Below are 25,558 nucleotides of genomic sequence, written 5' to 3' on the forward strand. Positions count from 1 at the left end.
TCTCCCTCTCCATCTCCCTCTCCCTCTCCCTCCCTCCCAGGGGTTCCCAACCTTTTTAATGCCTGGGATCACTACCATTAAACAAAGGATCCATGGACCGCAGGTGGGAACCCCTGGTTTCTTCCTTTCTCTCTCTCCCCACCCGCTCACTCTTTCTCTCCCTCTTTCCTTCTCACTCCTTCCCTATCTTTCTTCCCATCCTTCTCTATCGCTCTCCTCATCTGTCTCCCTCTCTCTGTCTCTCCCTCTATCTTTCTTTGCCTGCCTCCATCTCTGTCTTGCAGAAAGCGATTTTATTTGTTGGAAGAGCTGTGCTGGTGGGTGGGATTTTGCCTGTAATGAGTCAGGGTGTGGTAGTGTCATCCCATTTCCAGTGGGATGCACAGAGGAGGAAGAGGTAGTGATGAAGGAGTGGTTGAGCTATTAAACCAGTTTGGGGCACATCCCCCTCCCCACCACTCCTCCAGCAGGACGGGGAAAGGTTAGATGAGGTGACGTGTGATGCACCATCAATAACTCACACTGAGGCGTAGGCGAGATATCGGCTTTTATTGACTGGAAGAAGGAACCAGGAGTGAGTGTCTATCATACAAGGTCTTGGAGACTGAGGCCGAGCTTCAGGCCGCAGGTCTCCTTTATACAGGGGCCTGTGGGAGGAGCCACAGGAGCAGTCAGCAGGGGCGTGTCCCGACAGGCACATAGTTCACCACAACGTGTGAGCTGGGACAGAGGGAGGAGGGGAGAGGAGTTAGATCGTGAAGCAGATCTTCTATCTCTTTGTCCTAGAAGGGGAGAGGTGAGGGGAAATGTTGTCTAGTACCTGATGGGATGGGGAGTGATGTGGCAGAGGGGAGAGGGGGAAGGGGAAGAAGGGCTGGAGGGAAAAAGTATGCCTCAGTATGCCCTCTCTTTCCCTTTTGGAGAGAGGATGAGCGAAAGTATTGTCCTGGGTCTGGTGAGATGGAAGGGAGATAGGATGGAGAAAAGGGAGGAGAGCAGGGGGAGAGGAGGATATAGGAAGGCAGGGACTTCCTAAACAAGTTCAGGACCCCCCTCTCCCTCCTCAGATGGGACAGGAGGAGGTAGGAGGGCATTCATGTCCTCAGGGATGGTCCCAGGGAGGTCACCATTTGCTTCAGGTGGAGGAGGAGAGGGAGGGTCGGGGGAGGTGGTGGATGAGGGGACATCCCCCAGCAACCTCTGCTCCTGACCATCCTCTATGCCTTCGCCCTCAGGAATGGGAGAGAAGGCCTCAAGGACAAGTGAGGGTGCACGGGATTTACGTTTGTGGAAGAACGTGCCAAGGGAAAGGCGGTGGGAGGCACCAGGTGGAGGCTCCTCGCCAGGTGGCCCGTTAGGATCTTCTTCTGTGCCACCCCCTCCTCCCTCCTCGGGCCCCAGGGCCACGGGCCCAGCCCATGGGTCCCCAGCCTTGGCAGGACGCCCGGCCGCATAGTCCCCTCGTTGCCGGCAGCGACGGCGGCAGGCCAGGGCCACGATCACCACCACGATCAATGTCCCTACCAAGAAGGCTACCAAGATGGTTACCAAGGGGGTGCCACGTACCTGGGGTCGACCAGTGACCCCACTGGCTGTGGTATCTGGGAGTGACACAGTCGCGTTGGCTCTGTGGTCGGTGTCCAAACTCTCACTTACAGTGGATTCCGGTACGACACTGGCAGTGATGTTGGGGGCACTGGAATTTGAATGTGCACTGGCAGTAGTGTTGAGACCACTGAATGCAGTTACATTGGTTTTCAGTGGCACAATGCTGTAAGTGACAGGACCACTGGTCATTAGCTCACGGGATTCCTGTGCAGTGGTGAGAGTGGCGGTGCTGGATTTGAGTGATGTGGTGAACATTGAAGTGGATTCCAACAGTGCACTGGTCCTGGTGCTAATGTGAACTGAGATGGAGGAGGCCGGTGTACTGGACATGGGTGCAGTGGATTCAGGAGCTGCACTGGCTGAGGTGTCGGGTAAACTGGCAGATATTGACCTGGCGGAGGAGATGGGTCCACTGGTAGATGGCACACTGGCGGAGAAGATGGGTCCACTGGTAGATGGCACACTGTTCACAACTAAATTGGAAGCAGTGGGAGTACTGAGCAGTAAAAGTGTACCAGCACGGGTGGAGTCGTCTGGAGAGGTGACTTCACTGGAGGGGGCAGAACTAGTGGGCTGTGAGAGAACAGAGGAGGAAGAGCCATTCTCCCTCCAGCCATGTCCAGTCGAGGGTACTTCCGAGGAATTGAGCGGACTGGAAGGATAGTCGGCAAAGACCCAGGGGAGCCCTGATCCCCAAAGCAGGCCAAGAGTGAAGAAGTGTCCGGTGTTCATCCTATGACATCAGCAGTAACACAGGCAGAACAATCTGGGAAAACAAAACGACATGGAAACTGTGTAGAGCGGGAAAGAATCAGCAACAGTTCGCACAGATAAGTATCCTTCACGTATACATCACTGACATATGCCACATCGTGACATTGGATGACTCACTGTAACACTGACACACCCACCAGTGTAACACTGACACACCACTTACAGTAACACTGACACACCCATTAGTGTAACACTGACACACACCTCACTGTAGCACTGACACACCACTCACTGTAACACTGACGCACCCATCAGTGTAACACTGACACACCACTCACTGTACACTGACACACCCATCAGTGTAACACTGACACATCACACACTGTAACACTGACACACCAATCAGTGTAACACTGATACACCACTCACTGTAACACTGACGCACCCCTCACTGTAACACTGACACACCCATCAGTGTAACACTGACACACCCATCACTGTAGCACTGACACACCCATCAGTGTAACACTGACACACCCATCAGTGTAACACTGACACACCCCTCACTGTAACACTGACACACCCATCAGTGTAACACTGACACACACCTCACTGTAACACTGACACATCACTCACTGTAACACTGACACACCCATCAGTGTAACACTGACACACCACTCACTGTACACTGACACACCCATCAGTGTAACACTGACACACCACACACTGCAACACTGACACACCAATCAGTGTAACACTGACTCGCCACTCAATGTAACACTGACACATCACTCACTGTAACAGACACACCAATCACTGTAAGACCGACACATCCATCAGTGTAACACTGTCACACCACTCACTGTAACACTGACACATCCATCACTGTCACACTGACACACCCATCAGTGTAACACTGACACACCACTCACAGTAACACTGACACACCCATCAGTTTACACTGACACACCACTCACAGTCACACTGATACACCCATCATTGTAACACTGACACACACATCACTGTCACACTGACACACCACTCACTATAACACTGACACACCCATCAGTTTAACACTGACACACCTATCAGTATAACAATGGCACACCCATCAGTGTAACACCAACACACACATCAGTGTAACACTGACACACCACTCCCTGTAACACTTACACATCCATCACTGTAACACTGACACACCCATCACTGTAACACTGACACACCCATCAGTGTAACACTGACATACCAATCAATGTAATACTGACACACACATCACTGTCACACTGACACACCACTCACTATAACACTGACACACCCATCAGTGTAACACTGACACAGCACTTACTGTAGCACTGACACATTCATCAGTGTAACACTAACACACGACTCACTGTAACACTGACACACCACTCATTGTAACACTAACACACCCATCAGTGTAACACTTACACACCCATCAGTGTAACACCGACACACCAATAACTGTAACACCGACACACCATCATTGTAACACTGACACACCACTCACTGTAACACTGACACACCCATCACTGTAACACTGACACACCCATTAGTTTAACACTGACACATCATTCACTCTAACAGACACACCCATCAGTGTAACACTGACACACCACTCAATGTAACACCAACTCACCACTCACTGTAACACTGACACACCCATCAGTGTAACACTGGCACACCCATCACTGTAGCACTGACACACCCATCTCTGTCACACTGACACACCACTCACTATAACACCGACACACTCATCACTGTAACACTGACACACCACTCACTATAACACTGACAGACCCATCAGTGTAACACTGACACACCTCTCATTGTAACACTGACACACCCATCAGTGTAACACTGACACACCTCTCACTGTAACACTGACACACCCATCACTGTAACCGACACACTCATCAGTGTAACACTGACACACCACTCACTGTAACATTGACACACCGCTCACTGTAACACTGACACACCCATCAGGGTAACACTGACAGACCATTCACTATAACACTGACACACCCATCACTGTAACACTGACACACCACTCTTTGTAACACTGACAGACCCATTAGTGTAACACTGACAGACCACTCACTTTAACACTGACACACCCATCACTGTAACACTGACAGACCCATCAGTGTAACACTGACACACCTCTCACTGTAACACTGACACACCCATCAGTGTAACACTGACACACTCATCAGTGTAACACTGACACATCTCTCACTGTAACCCTGACACACCCATCAGTGTAACACTGACACACCCGTCACTGTAACACTGACACACCCATTAGTTTAACACTGACACTTCATTCACTCTAACTGACACACCCATCAGTGTAACACCGACACACCACTCAATGTAACACCAACTCACCACTCACTGTAACACTGACACACCCATCAGTGTAACACTGGCACACCCATCACTGTAGCACTGACACACCCATCTCTGTCACACTGACACACCACTCACTATAACACTGACAGACCAATCAGTGTAACACTGACACACCACTCATTGTAACACTGACACACCCATCAGTGTAACACTGGCACACCCATCACTGTAGCACTGACACACCCATCTCTGTCAAACTGACACACCACTCACTATAACACCGACACACTCATCAGTGTAACACTGACACACCACTCACGGTAACATTGACACACCGCTCACTGTAACACTGACACACCCATCAGGGTAACACTGACAGACCACTCACTTTAACACTGACACACCCATCACTGTAACACTGACACACCACTCACTATAACACTGACAGACCCATCAGTGTAACACTGACACACCTCTCATTGTAACACTGACACACCCATCAGTGTAACACTGACACACCTCTCACTGTAACACTGACACACCCATCACTGTAACCGACACACTCATCAGTGTAACACTGACACACCACTCACTGTAACATTGACACACCGCTCACTGTAACACTGACACACCCATCAGGGTAACACTGACAGACCATTCACTATAACACTGACACACCCATCACTGTAACACTGACACACCACTCTTTGTAACACTGACAGACCCATTAGTGTAACACTGACAGACCACTCACTTTAACACTGACACACCCATCACTGTAACACTGACACACCACTCACTATAACACTGACAGACCCATCAGTGTAACACTGACACACCTCTCACTGTAACACTGACACACCCATCAGTGTAACACTGACACACTCATCAGTGTAACACTGACACATCCCTCACTGTAACACTGACACACTCCTCGTTGTAACACTGACACACCCATCAGTGTAACACTGACACACCCATCACTGTAACACTGACACACCCCTCACTGTAACACTGACACATCTCTCACTGTAACCCTGACACACCCATCAGTGTAACACTGACACACCCGTCACTGTAACACTGACACACCCATTAGTTTAACACTGACACATCATTCACTCTAACTGACACACCCATCAGTGTAACACCGACACACCACTCAATGTAACACCAACTCACCACTCACTGTAACACTGACACACCCATCAGTGTAACACTGGCACACCCATCACTGGAGCACTGACACACCCATCTCTGTCACACTGACACACCACTCACTATAACACTGACAGACCAATCAGTGTAACACTGACACACCACTCATTGTAACACTGACACACCCATCAGGGTAACACTGACAGACCATTCACTATAACACTGACACACCCATCAGTGTAATACTGACACACCTCTCACTGTAACACTGACACACCCATCACTGTAACACTGACACACCCATCAGTGTAACACTGACACACCACTCACAGTAACACTGACACACCCATCAGTTTACACTGACACACCACTCACAGTCACACTGATACACCCATCATTGTAACACTGACACACACATCACTGTCACACTGACACACCACTCACTATAACACTGACACACCCATCAGTTTAACACTGACACACCTATCAGTATAACAATGGCACACCCATCAGTGTAACACCAACACACACATCAGTGTAACACTGACACACCACTCCCTGTAACACTTACACATCCATCACTGTAACACTGACACACCCATCACTGTAACACTGACACACCCATCAGTGTAACACTGACATACCAATCAATGTAATACTGACACACACATCACTGTCACACTGACACACCACTCACTATAACACTGACACACCCATCAGTGTAACACTGACACAGCACTTACTGTAGCACTGACACATTCATCAGTGTAACACTAACACACGACTCACTGTAACACTGACACACCACTCATTGTAACACTAACACACCCATCAGTGTAACACTTACACACCCATCAGTGTAACACCGACACACCAATAACTGTAACACCGACACACCATCACTGTAACACTGACACACCACTCACTGTAACACTGACACACCCATCACTGTAACACTGACACACCCATTAGTTTAACACTGACACATCATTCACTCTAACAGACACACCCATCAGTGTAACACTGACACACCACTCAATGTAACACCAACTCACCACTCACTGTAACACTGACACACCCATCAGTGTAACACTGGCACACCCATCACTGTAGCAGTGACACACCCATCTCTGTCACACTGACACACCACTCACTATAACACCGACACACTCATCAGTGTAACACTGACACACCACTCACGGTAACATTGACACACCGCTCACTGTAACACTGACACACCCATCAGGGTAACACTGACAGACCACTCACTTTAACACTGACACACCCATCACTGTAACACTGACACACCACTCACTATAACACTGACAGACCCATCAGTGTAACACTGACACACCTCTCATTGTAACACTGACACACCCATCAGTGTAACACTGACACACCTCTCACTGTAACACTGACACACCCATCACTGTAACCGACACACTCATCAGTGTAACACTGACACACCACTCACTGTAACATTGACACACCGCTCACTGTAACACTGACACACCCATCAGGGTAACACTGACAGACCATTCACTATAACACTGACACACCCATCACTGTAACACTGACACACCACTCTTTGTAACACTGACAGACCCATTAGTGTAACACTGACAGACCACTCACTTTAACACTGACACACCCATCACTGTAACACTGACAGACCCATCAGTGTAACACTGACACACCTCTCACTGTAACACTGACACACCCATCAGTGTAACACTGACACACTCATCAGTGTAACACTGACACATCCCTCACTGTAACACTGACACACTCCTCGTTGTAACACTGACACACCCATCAGTGTAACACTGACACACCCATCACTGTAACACTGACACACCCCTCACTGTAACACTGACACATCTCTCACTGTAACCCTGACACACCCATCAGTGTAACACTGACACACCCGTCACTGTAACACTGACACACCCATTAGTTTAACACTGACACTTCATTCACTCTAACTGACACACCCATCAGTGTAACACCGACACACCACTCAATGTAACACCAACTCACCACTCACTGTAACACTGACACACCCATCAGTGTAACACTGGCACACCCATCACTGTAGCACTGACACACCCATCTCTGTCACACTGACACACCACTCACTATAACACTGACAGACCAATCAGTGTAACACTGACACACCACTCATTGTAACACTGACACACCCATCAGTGTAACACTGGCACACCCATCACTGTAGCACTGACACACCCATCTCTGTCAAACTGACACACCACTCACTATAACACCGACACACTCATCAGTGTAACACTGACACACCACGCACGGTAACATTGACACACCGCTCACTGTAACACTGACACACCCATCAGGGTAACACTGACAGACCACTCACTTTAACACTGACACACCCATCACTGTAACACTGACACACCACTCACTATAACACTGACAGACCCATCAGTGTAACACTGACACACCTCTCATTGTAACACTGACACACCCATCAGTGTAACACTGACACACCTCTCACTGTAACACTGACACACCCATCACTGTAACCGACACACTCATCAGTGTAACACTGACACACCACTCACTGTAACATTGACACACCGCTCACTGTAACACTGACACACCCATCAGGGTAACACTGACAGACCATTCACTATAACACTGACACACCCATCACTGTAACACTGACACACCACTCTTTGTAACACTGACAGACCCATTAGTGTAACACTGACAGACCACTCACTTTAACACTGACACACCCATCACTGTAACACTGACACACCACTCACTATAACACTGACAGACCCATCAGTGTAACACTGACACACCTCTCACTGTAACACTGACACACCCATCAGTGTAACACTGACACACTCATCAGTGTAACACTGACACATCCCTCACTGTAACACTGACACACTCCTCGTTGTAACACTGACACACCCATCAGTGTAACACTGACACACCCATCACTGTAACACTGACACACCCCTCACTGTAACACTGACACATCTCTCACTGTAACCCTGACACACCCATCAGTGTAACACTGACACACCCGTCACTGTAACACTGACACACCCATTAGTTTAACACTGACACATCATTCACTCTAACTGACACACCCATCAGTGTAACACCGACACACCACTCAATGTAACACCAACTCACCACTCACTGTAACACTGACACACCCATCAGTGTAACACTGGCACACCCATCACTGTAGCACTGACACACCCATCTCTGTCACACTGACACACCACTCACTATAACACTGACAGACCAATCAGTGTAACACTGACACACCACTCATTGTAACACTGACACACCCATCAGGGTAACACTGACAGACCATTCACTATAACACTGACACACCCATCAGTGTAATACTGACACACCTCTCACTGTAACACTGACACACCCATCACTGTAACACCGACACACTCATCAGTGTAACACTGACACACCACTCACGGTAACATTGACACACCGCTCACTGTAACACTGACACACCCATCAGGGTAACACTGACAGACCACTCACTTTAACACTGATACACCAATCACTGTAACACTGACACACCACTCACTATAACACTGACAGACCCATCAGTGTAACACTGACACACACATCAGTGTAACACTGACACACCTCTCATTGTAACACTGACACACCCATCAGTGTAACACTGACACACCTCTCACTGTAACACTGACACACCCATCACTGTAACACCGACACACTCATCAGTGTAACACTGACACACCACTCACTGTAACATTGACACAGCACTCACTGTAACACTGACACACCCATCAGGGTAACACTGACAGACCATTCACTATAGCACTGACACACCCATCACTGTAACACTGACACACCACTCTTTGAAACACTGACAGACCCATTAGTGTAACACTGACAGACCACTCACTTTAACACTGACACACCCATCACTGTAACACTGACACACCACTCACTATAACACTGACAGACCCATCAGTGTAACACTGACACACCTCTCACTGTAACTCTGACACACCACTCACTGTAACACCGACACACTCATCAGTGTAACACTGACACACCACTCACGGTAACATTGACACACCGCTCACTGTAACACTGACACACCCATCAGGGTAACACTGACAGACCACTCACTTTAACACTGACACACCCATCACTGTAACACTGACACACCACTCACTATAACACTGACAGACCCATCAGCGTAACACTGACACACCTCTCATTGTAACACTGACACACCCATCAGTGTAACACTGACACACCTCTCACTGTAACACTGACACACCCATCACTGTAACCGACACACTCATCAGTGTAACACTGACACACCACTCACTGTAACATTGACACACCGCTCACTGTAACACTGACACACCCATCAGGGTAACACTGACAGACCATTCACTATAACACTGACACACCCATCACTGTAACACTGACACACCACTCTTTGTAACACTGACAGACCCATTAGTGTAACACTGACAGACCACTCACTTTAACACTGACACACCCATCACTGTAACACTGACACACCACTCACTATAACACTGACAGACCCATCAGTGTAACACTGACACACCTCTCACTGTAACACTGACACACCCATCAGTGTAACACTGACACACTCATCAGTGTAACACTGACACATCCCTCACTGTAACACTGACACACTCCTCGTTGTAACACTGACACACCCATCAGTGTAACACTGACACACCCATCACTGTAACACTGACACACCCCTCACTGTAACACTGACACATCTCTCACTGTAACCCTGACACACCCATCAGTGTAACACTGACACACCCGTCACTGTAACACTGACACACCCATTAGTTTAACACTGACACATCATTCACTCTAACTGACACACCCATCAGTGTAACACCGACACACCACTCAATGTAACACCAACTCACCACTCACTGTAACACTGACACACCCATCACTGTAACACCGACACACTCATCAGTGTAACACTGACACACCACTCACGGTAACATTGACACACCGCTCACTGTAACACTGACACACCCATCAGGGTAACACTGACAGACCACTCACTTTAACACTGATACACCAATCACTGTAACACTGACACACCACTCACTATAACACTGACAGACCCATCAGTGTAACACTGACACACACATCAGTGTAACACTGACACACCTCTCATTGTAACACTGACACACCCATCAGTGTAACACTGACACACCTCTCACTGTAACACTGACACACCCATCACTGTAACACCGACACACTCATCAGTGTAACACTGACACACCACTCACTGTAACATTGACACAGCACTCACTGTAACACTGACACACCCATCAGGGTAACACTGACAGACCATTCACTATAACACTGACACACCCATCACTGTAACACTGACACACCACTCTTTGAAACACTGACAGACCCATTAGTGTAACACTGACAGACCACTCACTTTAACACTGACACACCCATCACTGTAACACTGACACACCACTCACTATAACACTGACAGACCCATCATGTAACACTGACACACCTCTCACTGTAACACTGACACACCCATCACTGTAACACCGACACACCGCTCACTTTAACACTGACACACCCATCAGGGTAACACTGACAGACCATTCACTATAACACTGACACAACCATCACTGTAACACTGACACACCACTCTTTGTAACACTGACAGACCCATTAGTGTAACACTGACACAGCACTCACTGTAACACTGACAGACACATTACTGTCAAACTGACACACCACTCAGTATAACACTGACACACCCATCAGGGTAACACTGACAGACCATTCACTATAACACTGACACACCTCTCATTGTAACACTGACACACCACTGACTGTAACACTGACACACCCATCACTGTAACACCGACACACTCATCAGTGTAACACTGACACACCACTCACTGTAACACTGACAGACCCATTAGTGTAACACTGACACACCACTCACTGTAACACTGACACAACCATCACTGTAACACTGACAGACACATCACTGTCAAACTGACACACCACTCAGTATAACACTGACACACCCATCAGTGTAACACTGACACACCACTCAGTGTAACACTGACACACCCATCACTGTAACACTGACACACCGCTCACTGTAACACTGACACACCCATCAGGGTAACACTGAGATCATTCACTATAACACTGACACACCCATCACTGTAACACCGACACACTCATCAGTGTAACACTGACACACCACTCACGGTAACATTGACACACCGCTCACTGTAACACTGACACACCCATCAGGGTAACACTGACACACCCATCACTGTAACACTGACACGCCACTCACTATAACACTGACAGACCCATCAGTGTAACACTGACACACCCATCAGTGTAACACTGACACACCTCTCATTGTAACACTGACACACCCATCAGTGTAACACTGACACACCTCTCACTGTAACACTGACACACCCATCACTGTAACACCGACACACTCATCAGTGTAACACTGACACACCACACTCTGTAACATTGACACAGCACTCACTGTAACACTGACACACCCATCTGGGTAACACTGACAGACCATTCACTATAACACTGACACACCCATCACTGTAACACTGACACACCACTCTTTGAAACACCGACAGACCCATTAGTGTAACACTGACAGACCACTCACTTTAACACTGACACACCCATCACTGTAACACTGACACACCACTCACTATAACACTGACAGACCCATCACTGTAACACCGACACACCGCTCACTGTAACACTGACACACCCATCAGGGTAACACTGACAGACCATTCACTATAACACTGACACACCCATCTCTGTAACACTGACACACCACTCTTTGTAACACTGACAGACCCATTAGTGTAACACTGACACAGCACTCACTGTAACACTAACAGACACATTACTGTCAAACTGACACACCACTCAGTATAACACTGACACACCCATCAGGGTAACACTGACAGACCATTCACTATAACACTGACACACCTCTCATTGTAACACTGACACACCACTGACTGTAACACTGACACACCCATAACTGTAACACCGACACACGCATCAGTGTAACACTGACACACCCATCGCTGTAACACTGACACACCACTCTTTGTAATACTGACAGACCCATTAGTGTAACACTGACACAGCACTCACTGTAACACTGACAGACACATCACTGTCAAACTGACACACCACTCAGTATAACACTGACAGACCATTCACTATAACACTGACACACCTCTCATTGTAACACTGACACACCACTGACTGTAACACTGACACACCCATCAGGGTAACACTGACAGATCATTCACTATAACACTGACACACCCATCACTGTAACACTGACACACACTCACTGTAACACTGACAGACCCATTAGTGTAACACTGACACACCACTCACTGTAACACTGACACACCACTCTTTGTAATACTGACAGACCCATTAGTGTAACACTGACACAGCACTCACTGTAACACTGACAGACACATCACTGTCAAACTGACACACCACTCAGTATAACACTGACAGACCATTCACTATAACACTGACACACCTCTCATTGTAACACTGACACACCACTGACTGTAACACTGACACACCCATCAGGGTAACACTGACAGATCATTCACTGTAACACTGACACACCGCTCACTGTAACACTGACACACCCATCAGGGTAACACTGACAGATCATTCACTATAACACTGACACACCCATCAGGGTAACACTGACAGACCATTCACTATAACACTGACACACCCATCACTGTATCACTGACACACCACTCACTATAACACTGACAGACCCATTAGTGTAACACTGACACAGCACTCAATGTAACACTGACAGACACATCACTGTCAAACTGACACACCACTCAGTATAACACTGACACACCCATCAGTGTAACACTGACACTCCACTCAGTGTAACACTGACACACCCATCACTGTAACACTGACACACCCATCAGGGTAACACTGACAGATCATTCACTATAACACTGACACACCGCTCACTGTAACACTGACACACCCATCAGGGTAACACTGACAGATCATTCACTATAACACTGACACATCGCTCACTGTAACACTGACACACCCATCACTGTAACACTGACACATCGCTCACTGTAACACTGACTCACCCATCAGTGTAACACCGACACACCCCTCACTGTAACACTGACGCACCCCTCACTGTAACACTGACAGACACATCACTGTCACACTGACACACCACTCAGTATAACACAGACACCCATCAGTGTAACACTGACGCACCCATTAGTGTAACACTGACACATCATTCACTGTAACAGACACACCCATCAGTGTAACACCGACACACCACTCAATGTAACACCAACTCACCACTCACTGTAGCACTGACACACCCATCAGTGTAACACTGACACACCCATCACTGTAGCACTGACAGACCCATCAGTGTAACACTAACACACCACTCATTGTAACACTGACACACCCATCAGTTTAACACTGACACACCACTCACTGTAACACTGACACATCCCTCACTGTAACACTGACACACTCTTCGCTGTAACACACACCCATCAGTGTAACACTGACACACCTCTCACTGTAACACTGACACACCCATCAGTGTAACACTGACACACCCATCAGTGTAACACTGACACACTCATCAGTGTAACACTGACATCCCTCACTGTAACACTGACACACTCCTCGTTGTAACACTGACACACCCATCAGTGTAACACTGACACACCCATCACTATAACACTGACACACCCCTCACTGTAACACTGACACATCTCTCACTGTAACCCTGACACACCCATTAGTTTAACACTGACACATCATTCACTCTAACAGACACACCCATCAGTGTAACACCGACACACCACTCAATGTAACACCAACTCACCACTCACTGTAACACTGACACACCCATCAGTTTAACACTGGCACACCCATCACTGTAGCACTGACACACCCATCTCTGTCACACTGACTCACCACTCACTATAACACTGACACACCCATCAGTGTAACACTGACACACCACTCACTGTAACATTGACACACCGCTCACTGTAACACTGACACACCCATCAGGGTAACACTGACAGACCATTCACTATAACACTGACACACCCATCACTGTAACACTGACACACCACTCATTGTAACACTGACAGACCCATCAGTGTAACACTGACACACCTCTCACTGTAACACTGACACACCCATCAGTGTAACACTGACACACTCATCAGTGTAACACTGACACATCCCTCACTGTAACACTGACACACTCCTCGTTGTAACACTGACACACCCATCAGTGTAACACTGACACACCCATCAGGGTAACACTGACAGACCATTCACTATAACACTGACACACCTCTCATTGTAACACTGACACACCACTGACTGTAACACTGACACACCCATCACTGTAACACCGACACACTCATCAGTGTAACACTGACACACCACTCACTGTAACATTGACACACCGCTCACTGTAACACTGACACACCCATCAGGGTAACACTGACAGACCATTCACTATAACACTGACACACCCATCACTGTAACACTGACACACCACTCTTTGTAACACTGACAGACCCATTAGTGTAACACTGACAGACCACTCACTTTAACACTGACACACCACTCACTGTAACACTGACACACCACTCACTATAACACTGACAGACCCATCAGTGTAACACTGACACACCTCTCACTGTAACACTGACACACCCATCACTGTAACACCGACACACTCATCAGTGTAACACTGACACACCACTCACTGTAACATTGACACACCGCTCACTGTAACACTGACACACCCATCAGGGTAACACTGACAGACCATTCACTATAACACTGACACACCCATCACTGTAACACTGACACACCACTCTTTGTAACACTGACAGACCCATCAGTGTAACACTGACACAGCACTCACTGTAACACTGACAGACACATCACTGTCAAATTGACACACCACTCAGTATAACTCTGACACACCCATCAGGGTAACACTGACAGACCATTCACTATAACACTGACACACCTCTCATTGTAACACTGACACACCACTGACTGTAACACTGACACACCCATTACTGTAACACCGACACACTCATCAGTGTAACACTGACACACCCATCACTGTAACACTGACACAGCACTCACTGTAACACTGACAGACACATCACTGTCAAACTGACACACCACTCAGTATAACACTGACACACCCATCAGGGTAACACTGACAGACCATTCACTATAACACTGACACACCCATCACTGTAACACCGACACACTCATCAGTGTAACACTGACACACCACTCATGGTAACATTGACACACCGCTCATTGTAACACTGACACACCCATCAGGGTAACACTGACAGATCATTCACTATAACACTGACACACCCATCACTGTAACACTGACACACCACTCACTGTAACACTGACAGACCCATCAGTGTAACACTGACACACCACTCAGTGTAACACTGACACACCCATCACTGTAACACTGACACATCGCTCACTGTAACACTGACTCACCCATCAGTGTAACACCGACACTCCCCTCACTGTAACACTGACGCACCCCTCACTGTAACACTGACAGACACATCACTGTCACACTGACACACCCATCACTGTAGCACTGACACACCCATCTCTGTCACACTGACACACCACTCACTATAACACTGACAGACCCATCAGTGTAACACTGACACACCACTCATTGTAACATTGACACACCCATCAGTTTAACACTGACACACCACTCACTGTAACACTGACACATCCCTCACTGTAACACTGACACACTCTTCGCTGTAACACACACCCATCAGTGTAACACTGACACACCTCTCACTGTAACACTGACTCACCCATCAGTGTAACACCGACACTCCCCTCACTGTAACACTGACGCACCCCTCACTGTAACACTGACAGACACATCACTGTCAAACTGACACACCACTCAGTATAACACAGACACACCCCATCAGTGTAACACTGACGCACCCATTAGTGTAACACTGACACATCATTCACTGTAACAGACACACCCATCAGTGTAACACCGACACACCACTCAATGTAACACCAACTCACCACTCACTGTAGCACTGACACACCCATCAGTGTAACACTGACACACCCATCACTGTAGCACTGACACACCCATCTCTGTCACACTGACACACCACTCACTATAACACTGACAGACCCATCAGTGTAACACTGACACACCACTCATTGTAACATTGACACACCCATCAGTTTAACACTGACACACCACTCACTGTAACACTGACACATCCCTCACTGTAACACTGACACACTCTTCGCTGTAACACACACCCATCAGTGTAACACTGACACACCTCTCACTGTAACACTGACACACCCATCAGTGTAACACTGACACACTCATCAGTGTAACACTGACACATCCCTCACTGTAACACTGACACACTCCTCGCTGTAACACTGACACACCCATCAGTGTAACACTGACACACCCATCACTGTAACACTGACACACCCCTCACTGTAACACTGACACATCTCTCACTGTAACCCTGACACACCCATCAGTGTAAAACTGACACACCCGTCACTGTAACACTGACACACCCATTAGTTTAACACTGACACATCATTCACTGTAACAGACACACCCATCAGTGTAACACTGACACACCACTCAATGTAACACCAACTCACCACTCACTGTAACACTGACACACCCATCAGCGTAACACTGGCACACCCATCACTGTAGCACTGACACACCCATCTCTGTCACACTGACACACCACTCACTATAACACTGACAGACCCATCAGTGTAACACTGACACACCACTCATTGTAACACTGACACACCCATCAGTTTAACACTGACACACCACTCAGTATAACACTGACACATTGCTCTCTGTAACACTGACATATCCCTCACTGTAACACTGATGCACCCCTCACTGTAACACTGACACACCCATCAGTGTAACACTGACATATCCCTCACTGTAACACTGACACACCCATCAGTGTAACACTGATACACCACTCACTGTAACACTGACGCACCCCTCACTGTAACACTGACACACCCATCAGTGTAACACTGACATATCCCTCGCTGTAACACTGACACACCCATCAGTGTAACACTGATACACCACTCACTGTAACACTGACACACCCCTCACCGTAAACCATCACTCCTCCCACCATAACACCGACATTCCCTGCACCCCTCAGTGTAATGCTGCACCATTGTTCTTGATGATGGTTTCACAGAGGAAGTATTACTTGATACTGAACAGGAAGTTTTTTTTTCTCTCTGTACCTTGTTATCGCTGTTAAGTTCAGGCGTGTTTTTAGTGAGTCACTTCTCAAGAAAAACGCAGGTCAGATTCTTGCAAATCCTCTTTGAAGTTCCTTGTGAGAAGATATCACATTGATCAGAGTCCCCTCCAAATGGCTCCTCTGGTATACTTAATAATAGTACTGATAACTTCATAATAGCCTACAGTTTCTACCCAAGATCTTTAAAATAGGCATTAAAATACCTTGCTAATTTAATCCCTTCTGCCTACACAAAGCCTATCTCCTCCATTCCCTGTACATCCATATACCTAATTAAGAGTCTTTAAATGCCTCTATTGTGTCTATGTGGCTCTGTGTAGATTGGTAATAACATCTCCAGCTTGCTGACAATTAACACTGGTGAACCTTATGGTTCTGAGCTTAGCCAGCTGCTCTACTCCCTCTATACCCATGACTGCGTGGTTAGGAATAGCTCAAATTCTGATTCTACAAAAATTCGGCAGAATCCCAGATGGTGATGAGAAGGTATACGGGAGCGAGATACACCAACTAGTTGAGTGGTATTGCAGCATCAACCTTGCGCTCAATATCAGCAAAACTAAAGAGCTGATTGTGGAGTTCAGAAAGGGTAAATTAAGGGAACACACACCAATCCTTACAGAGGAATCAGAAGTGGAGAGACTAAGCAATCAAGTTCCTGGATGTCAATATCTCTGAGAATCTAACCCAGTCCCAACATATCAATGCAGGTATAAAGAAGACAAGACAATAGTTATATTTCATTTGGAATTTGAGAAGGATTGGTTTGTCACCTATAACACTGGAAATTTTCTACAGAGCATTCTGACTGGCTGCATCACCGTCTGGTATGGGTGGGGGTCAGTTACTGCACAAGATTGAAGTAATTTGCAGAGAGTCGTAAAACTAATCCGCTCCACCATGGGCACTAGCCTCCATAGTATCCAGTACATCTTCAAGGAGCGGTGTCGCAGAAAGGCAGCGTCCATCATTAAGGATGCCCATCACCCAGAACAATATTCCAGCAGGAATGCACACACTCAGAGATTCAGGAACAGCATTTTCCCCTCCACTATCTGATTTCTGATTGGACATTGAACCCATGAATACTACCCCAGTATTTATTTTTAATTTATATTTTTGCATTATTTATCTTAATTTAACTATATAATGGAGATATACGTATATAGTTCCAGTAATTAAGTATTTTACTATATTTATCATGTATTTCATTGTACTGCTGTCGCAAAGTTGGCAAATTTCACGACATATGCTGGTGATATTAAACCTGATTCTGATTTTGATTTGTATCTGCATCCTCCACTACCACCCCTGGCGGCACATTCCCCAGTGCCCCACACATTTCCTCTGAACTTTCCCACTCTAACCTTCAAAATATGGCCTCTAGTATAAGATATTTCCAGACTAGGGAAAAGTACACGCAGTGACCAATAGTGCCCTTCTATTAGGTACACCTGTACACCTGCTCATTAATGCAAATCTCTAATCAGTCAATCATGTGGCATAAAAGCATGCAGACATGGTCAAGAGGTCAGTTGTTGTTTAAACCAAATATCAGAATATGAAGAAATGTGAACTAAGTGATTTGACCATGGAAAGATTGTTAGTACCAGACAGGGCAGTTTGAGTGCCCCTAAAGCTGCTGCTTTTATGTGTTTTTCATTCACAACTGCCTCTAGCATTTACTGAGAAGGGTGCAAATAAAATAAATAAAAACATCCAGTGAACAGCAGTTCTGTGGGTGAAAATGTCTTGTTAATGAGAGAGGTCAGAAGAGATTGGCTAGACTGGCTCAAGGTGACAGGAATGTGACAGTTACTCAAATAACCATGCATTACAACAGTGGTGTGCAGAAGAGCATCTCTGAATTCACAACACATTGAAACTGAAAGTGGATGGTCCACAGCAACAGAAGACCATGAACATACACTCAGTGGTCACTTTACTAGGTACAGGAGTTATCAGCTGTCTTCTCTGTCTGTGCCTCACAAATCTTATTTTAGATAAACAACATAAATCTTTATCAGGTCTCCCCTGAGTCTCCACTGCTCCAGAGAACCCGTTTGGTTTATATTATTTAAAGACACAGCAGGAAACAGACCCTTTCGGCCCTCTGAGTCACACCACCCAGCAACTCATCGATGTATTTAACCCTAGCCTCATCACAGGACAATTTACAATGACCAACTAACCTGTACATCTTTGAACTGTGGGAGGAAACTGGAGCATCTGGCAATCATGGGGAGAATATAGAAATTCCCTACAGAATTGAACTCCAAATGCCGATGGTTCATGCTGTAATAGTGTTGTGCTAACAGCTACACTACTGTGGTGGCTGCAAAGTTTGCCTGGCCTCTTATACCTCATGTCCTCCGATCCAGGCAGCATCCTAGAACTCTTCTGCACCCTCTCCAAAGCTTCCATGCTCTTTCTATAAATAGGACATTTGGAAAGGAAAGTGATACTCCAAGTTTGGCCTGACCAGAGTTCAATAAAGCTGCAATGTGACTTCCCAACTTTTCAACTAAGCATGCTGTATGTCTTTACCACCCTGTCGACCTGTGCAGCCACTTTCAGGGAGCTGTGGACTTGGACCCCAAGTGCCTTCTGCAAGTCAACACTGTTAAAGGTTTTGCCATTAACTCTGTCCTGTCCCTTTACATTTGATCTCTCAAAGTGCAACCCCTCACACTTGTCCAGATTAAACTCCATCTGACAATTCTCTGCCCATATCTGAAACTGATCTAAATCCCACTGTATCTTTTGCCAGTCTTCTACACTATCCAGGACACCACCAGTCTGCAAACTTACTAACCCTCCTGTTCACATTTTCTTCCATTTATATCTCTCACAAGTGGCAGAGGTCCCTGCTGGATCCCTATGGAACACCACTGGTCACAGACCTCCAGTCAAATTTAGTCCATCAACCACCACCCTCTACGGGCAAGCAAATTCTGAACCCCAATGGCCAATTCACTGTGTATCCCATGCATCTTAACCTTCTGTATAAGCCTTCCATGAAGGACCTTGTTGAACACCTCATTATAAAGTCCATTTAGACAACATCCACAGCTCAACGCTTACCAGTTATCTTCCTGCCCCAGTTTCTCTGTACAGACACAACCTGATCCTCACACTTCCACACCATCAATCCTTGATTAGAGCGGACAGAGTTCTAGTCCCGGCATCATCTTCCTAAATCTCCTCTGCCCTCTTTCTACTTCAATGGCATCTACCCTACAGCAGAACAACCAAAGCCAAACACAATACTCCAAGTGTGACCTCACCAATGTCTTGTACCTAACATCCCAACACCTGTACTCAATGTTCTGAATGATGAAAGCCAACATGCCAAACACCTTCAGCATCCTGTCCTCTTTCAGGGAACCCCTGGTCTCTCTGTTCTACAATACTCCCCAGAGCCCTGTCGTTCACTGTGAGAGTCCTACCCTGTTTTTGTCTTTCCATAATACAACACCTTGCACTTATCAGAATTAAACTGCATTTGCCATTTTTCATCCCACTTTCTCAGCTGATCAAGAACCCCCTGTAAATCCTGATAGCAATCTGCACTGATGACCACACAAACAATTGTAGTATTGTCTACAAACTTAACAACCACATCTTGTACACTCTTATTTAAATAGTTGATACAGATGACAACAGCAATGGGCCCAGCACTGACTCCTGAGAATCACCACTAGTAATGGACTTCCAGTCTGAGAAACAACCTCCCACCCTCACCCTCTGCTTCCCACCATCGAGCCAGTTGTTTGTCAAATTGTCCTGCTCTCCCTGTATTCCTTTGGATTTAACCTTCTAGAGCATCCTACCATGTGGAATCTTATCAAAGGCCTTACTGAATACCATATAGACCATGTCTACTACTCAGCTCTCATCGACCTTCAAAAGAAAACTCTGTCAAGTTCATGAGGCAATATCTCTCAATATATTCATGAGGCAATATTATCCCTAATCAACCCCTCTCTTTCCAAATGTATGTGTATCCTGTACCACAGAATCCACTCCATTAACTTACTGACCATGCATGTTTAAATTATTGTCTACAGTTCCCAGGAATTTTTTGACTTCTTTAATCTACAAGTTTACAAATGTAACCACTCATACAACAATGAATCAGACGACAGGAAGGAGAGGGAGCTCTTAGTGAAGTGGTGTTCTGACAACAACCTTCTTAAATCAGATTACAGGAAGGAGAGTGAGATCTTAGTGACATGGCATTTTGACAACAACTTTTTCCTCAAAATCAGCAAAACCAACAAGCTCATCGTCAACTTCAGGAAGGTGGGCAGTGCACATGATCCCATCTACATGTTGATTGATCCTGACCTCACTACCACATTCCAGATACCAACGCCCTCCTATCTACATCCATGGCACTGAGGTCAAAAGTGTCGAGAGCTTCAAAGTCCAAGGACTGAACATCACCAATATCCTGTCTTGGTCAAACCACATAGAAACCACTGCCAAGAAAGCATCAGCAGCACCTCGACTTCCTCAGAAAGCTAAAGGAATTTGTCATGTACCTCTATTTTTATCAATACTCCATAGAGAGCACTCTATCCGGACATACATACCATCCCATCGCACACTCCTGGGGTCAGACACAGAGTTAAGCTCCCTCCACACCGTCCCATCACACACTCCCAGAGTCAGACAGACAATAAACAATAGACAATAGGTGCAGAAGTAGACCATTCAGCCCCTCGAGTCTGCACCACCATTCTGAGATCATGGCTGATCATTCACTCTCAATACCCAGTCCCTGCCTTGTCCCCATATCCCTTGATTCCCCTATCCATCAGACAAAAGCTTCCTCCACACTGTTCCATTACATACTCCCACATCTATGATTTCTGGTTGGTGTGTTATGTGCCGCAGGGATTGGTGCTGGCTCCCCTGTGGTTGGTCACTGACATGGAATCATAGAGCAGTTACAGTACAAAAACAGACACTTCTAGTCCATGCTGAGCTAGTCCCATTGAACTGCACCCACATCATATTGGACCCACATCCTTCACTTCTGCTGGAAGCCCTTTGCACACTCTGACTGAAGAATTCCCCTTAAGTACTTCACCTTTCACCTTTAACCTATGGTTCTAGTCTCACCAAAGCTGAGACTGCCAGCATTCATCCTGCCTATACCCCTCATCATTTTGTACGTCTCTATGTGATAGGGTGGTTAAAAAGGTGTATGGTGTGCTGGCCTTTAATTAATCAGATGATTGAGTTCAAGATCTGTGAGGTAATGTTACAGCTCAGTAAAAACCTGGTTTGACCACAATTGGAATATGTGTTCAGTTCTGATTGCATCATTATAGGAAGGATGTGGAAGCTGCAGAGATTTATCAGGGTTCTCTGGATTAGAGAACATGGCTTACGAAAAAAGATTGAGAGCTAGGGCTTTTCTCTTTGCAATGATCAAGAATGAGAGGTGATTTGATAGGGGTGTATAAGATGATAAGAAATACAAATCAAGTAGACACTTTACCAGGATAACTAATGCCAGAGGGTGTTTGTGTAAAATGATTGGAGGAAAGTACAGAGGGGATGTCAGAGATAGGTTTTGTACACAGACCTGCTGGGTCACTCCTGCCAGGAGTGGTGGTAGAGACAGATACTTTAGAGACATTTTCTTACACAGAGCACGGTGGGTGTGTAGATCACCCTGATGGGTGGTGGTAGAGGCAGACACATTAAAAACTTTAAGAAACTCATAGAAAGGCACGCGAATGATAGAAAAATGGAACTCTGTGTGGGAGGGAAGGGTTAGGTTGACAATGGAGTAAAAGGTCAGCAAAATGCTCTCCTCACTCTCTCCTGCACTATGCCCCCTTCCCCTTCTCTCCCTTCCTTCTCTTTCACTTTCCCCTTCTCTCCCCACTCTCTCTCCTCACCCTTCTCTCCGCACCTCTCATCCCCTCTCTCTCCTCTCCACACTTCTCTTTCCCACTCCCCTTCCCTCCCCACACTCTCTCATCCCTCTCTCCCTACTCCCTTTAATCCCACTCTCTTTCATTTCCCCTTCTCTCCTATCGCCTCTGTCCCTCACTCCCTCTCTCCCCTTTACCCACCACCTCATCCCCTCCTTTGTCTCCCTCCCCATTCCCCTTTTCTCCCCCTCCCTCCCTTCTTCCCCATTCCTCTTCTTCCCCTCCCTCTCCTTTTTCTTGCTCATCCCCCTTCTTCTCATTCTCTCCCCACTTTCTCTCATTCTATCTCTCCCTTCCCCTCCACTCTCTCGCATCTACCCTCCCACTTTCCTCTACTCCTTCGACCTCTCCACATTCTCTCTCACCCCCTCCCTACCTCTCCACTTCCCTTCTCTCCCCATTCTCGCTCATCCCCAATCTCCCTCTCCCCATCTCTCCCCAACTCTCTATCTCATCTCCCCATCTTCTGTCCATCCTCTCCCTCTCTTTCCTCTTTTTGCACTCTTTATCCCCTCTGTTACCTCTCTTTTCTCCTCTGCCTCCCTCTCTCCTCCCAGCACTTCTCTCCCCTTCATGCTTCCTCTCACTGCCTCCCTTAACCGTCTGAACCTTGAGCAAAGGGATGTGGTTACACCAACGGCCTACTACTGTTTATGTGCTGATTTTCTCTCTCTCCCTGTCTCACTCTCTCTCCCTGTCTCACTCTCTCTCTCTCTCTCTCTCTCTCTCTCTCTCTCTCTCTCTCTCTCTCTCTCTCTCTCTCATTCTCTCTCACTCACTCTCTCTCTCTCTCTGGCTGTCTGCCCATTTTCTCTTCCCCTCCCCTTTCTCTCCCTCTTTCTACCCTACTTTTCCTTTCCCCTCTTTCCCTACCTCCCCTTCTTTCTCCCTCACTCTCTCTGTCCTTCCCTCATCTTTTCTCCCTCCTCCCTGCTCTCCCTATATCCCTACCCTTGCACTTTCCACTCCTACCATCTCACTCGCCATCAATCTCTCTCTCTCTCTCTGATCAATCTCCGCCACCACACACCCTCTCTCCCTCTAACCACCCCTCTCTCCAAAACATGGACTGACTCACCAGGACAGGAGCCCCAACCGTTGCGGGAATTGGGTGGTCCCTCCTGGACGGAAAGGACAGCAGGGACCAGACGTGTGAGGGATCTCACGGGCTCATCGTACGTTGCTGCTTAGAGCCAGGAGCGC

General features: G+C 46.9%; 1 protein-coding gene across 2 annotated transcripts; it reads right to left on the bottom strand.

Moving 5' to 3' along the window:
• LOC132382836 (uncharacterized) lies at nt 1–25,558 on the bottom strand. 2 transcript variants are annotated; one of them, XM_059953288.1, is made up of 3 exons: nt 25,434–25,558; nt 18,382–18,473; nt 1–2,374 (listed from the first exon to the last, which is right to left on the bottom strand). In XM_059953288.1, exon 3 carries the CDS (start codon nt 2,338–2,340, stop codon nt 1,033–1,035), a length of 1,308 nt encoding a protein of 435 aa, XP_059809271.1. In that variant the 5' UTR covers nt 2,341–2,374; nt 18,382–18,473; nt 25,434–25,558; the 3' UTR covers nt 1–1,032. The 2 variants fall into 2 exon arrangements, with proteins under 2 accessions (XP_059809271.1, XP_059809272.1); XM_059953289.1 differs by lacking the exon at nt 18,382–18,473.

Source organism: Hypanus sabinus, chromosome 29 (genome assembly GCF_030144855.1).
Source record: "Hypanus sabinus isolate sHypSab1 chromosome 29, sHypSab1.hap1, whole genome shotgun sequence".
Classification (NCBI taxonomy): domain Eukaryota; kingdom Metazoa; phylum Chordata; class Chondrichthyes; order Myliobatiformes; family Dasyatidae; genus Hypanus; species Hypanus sabinus.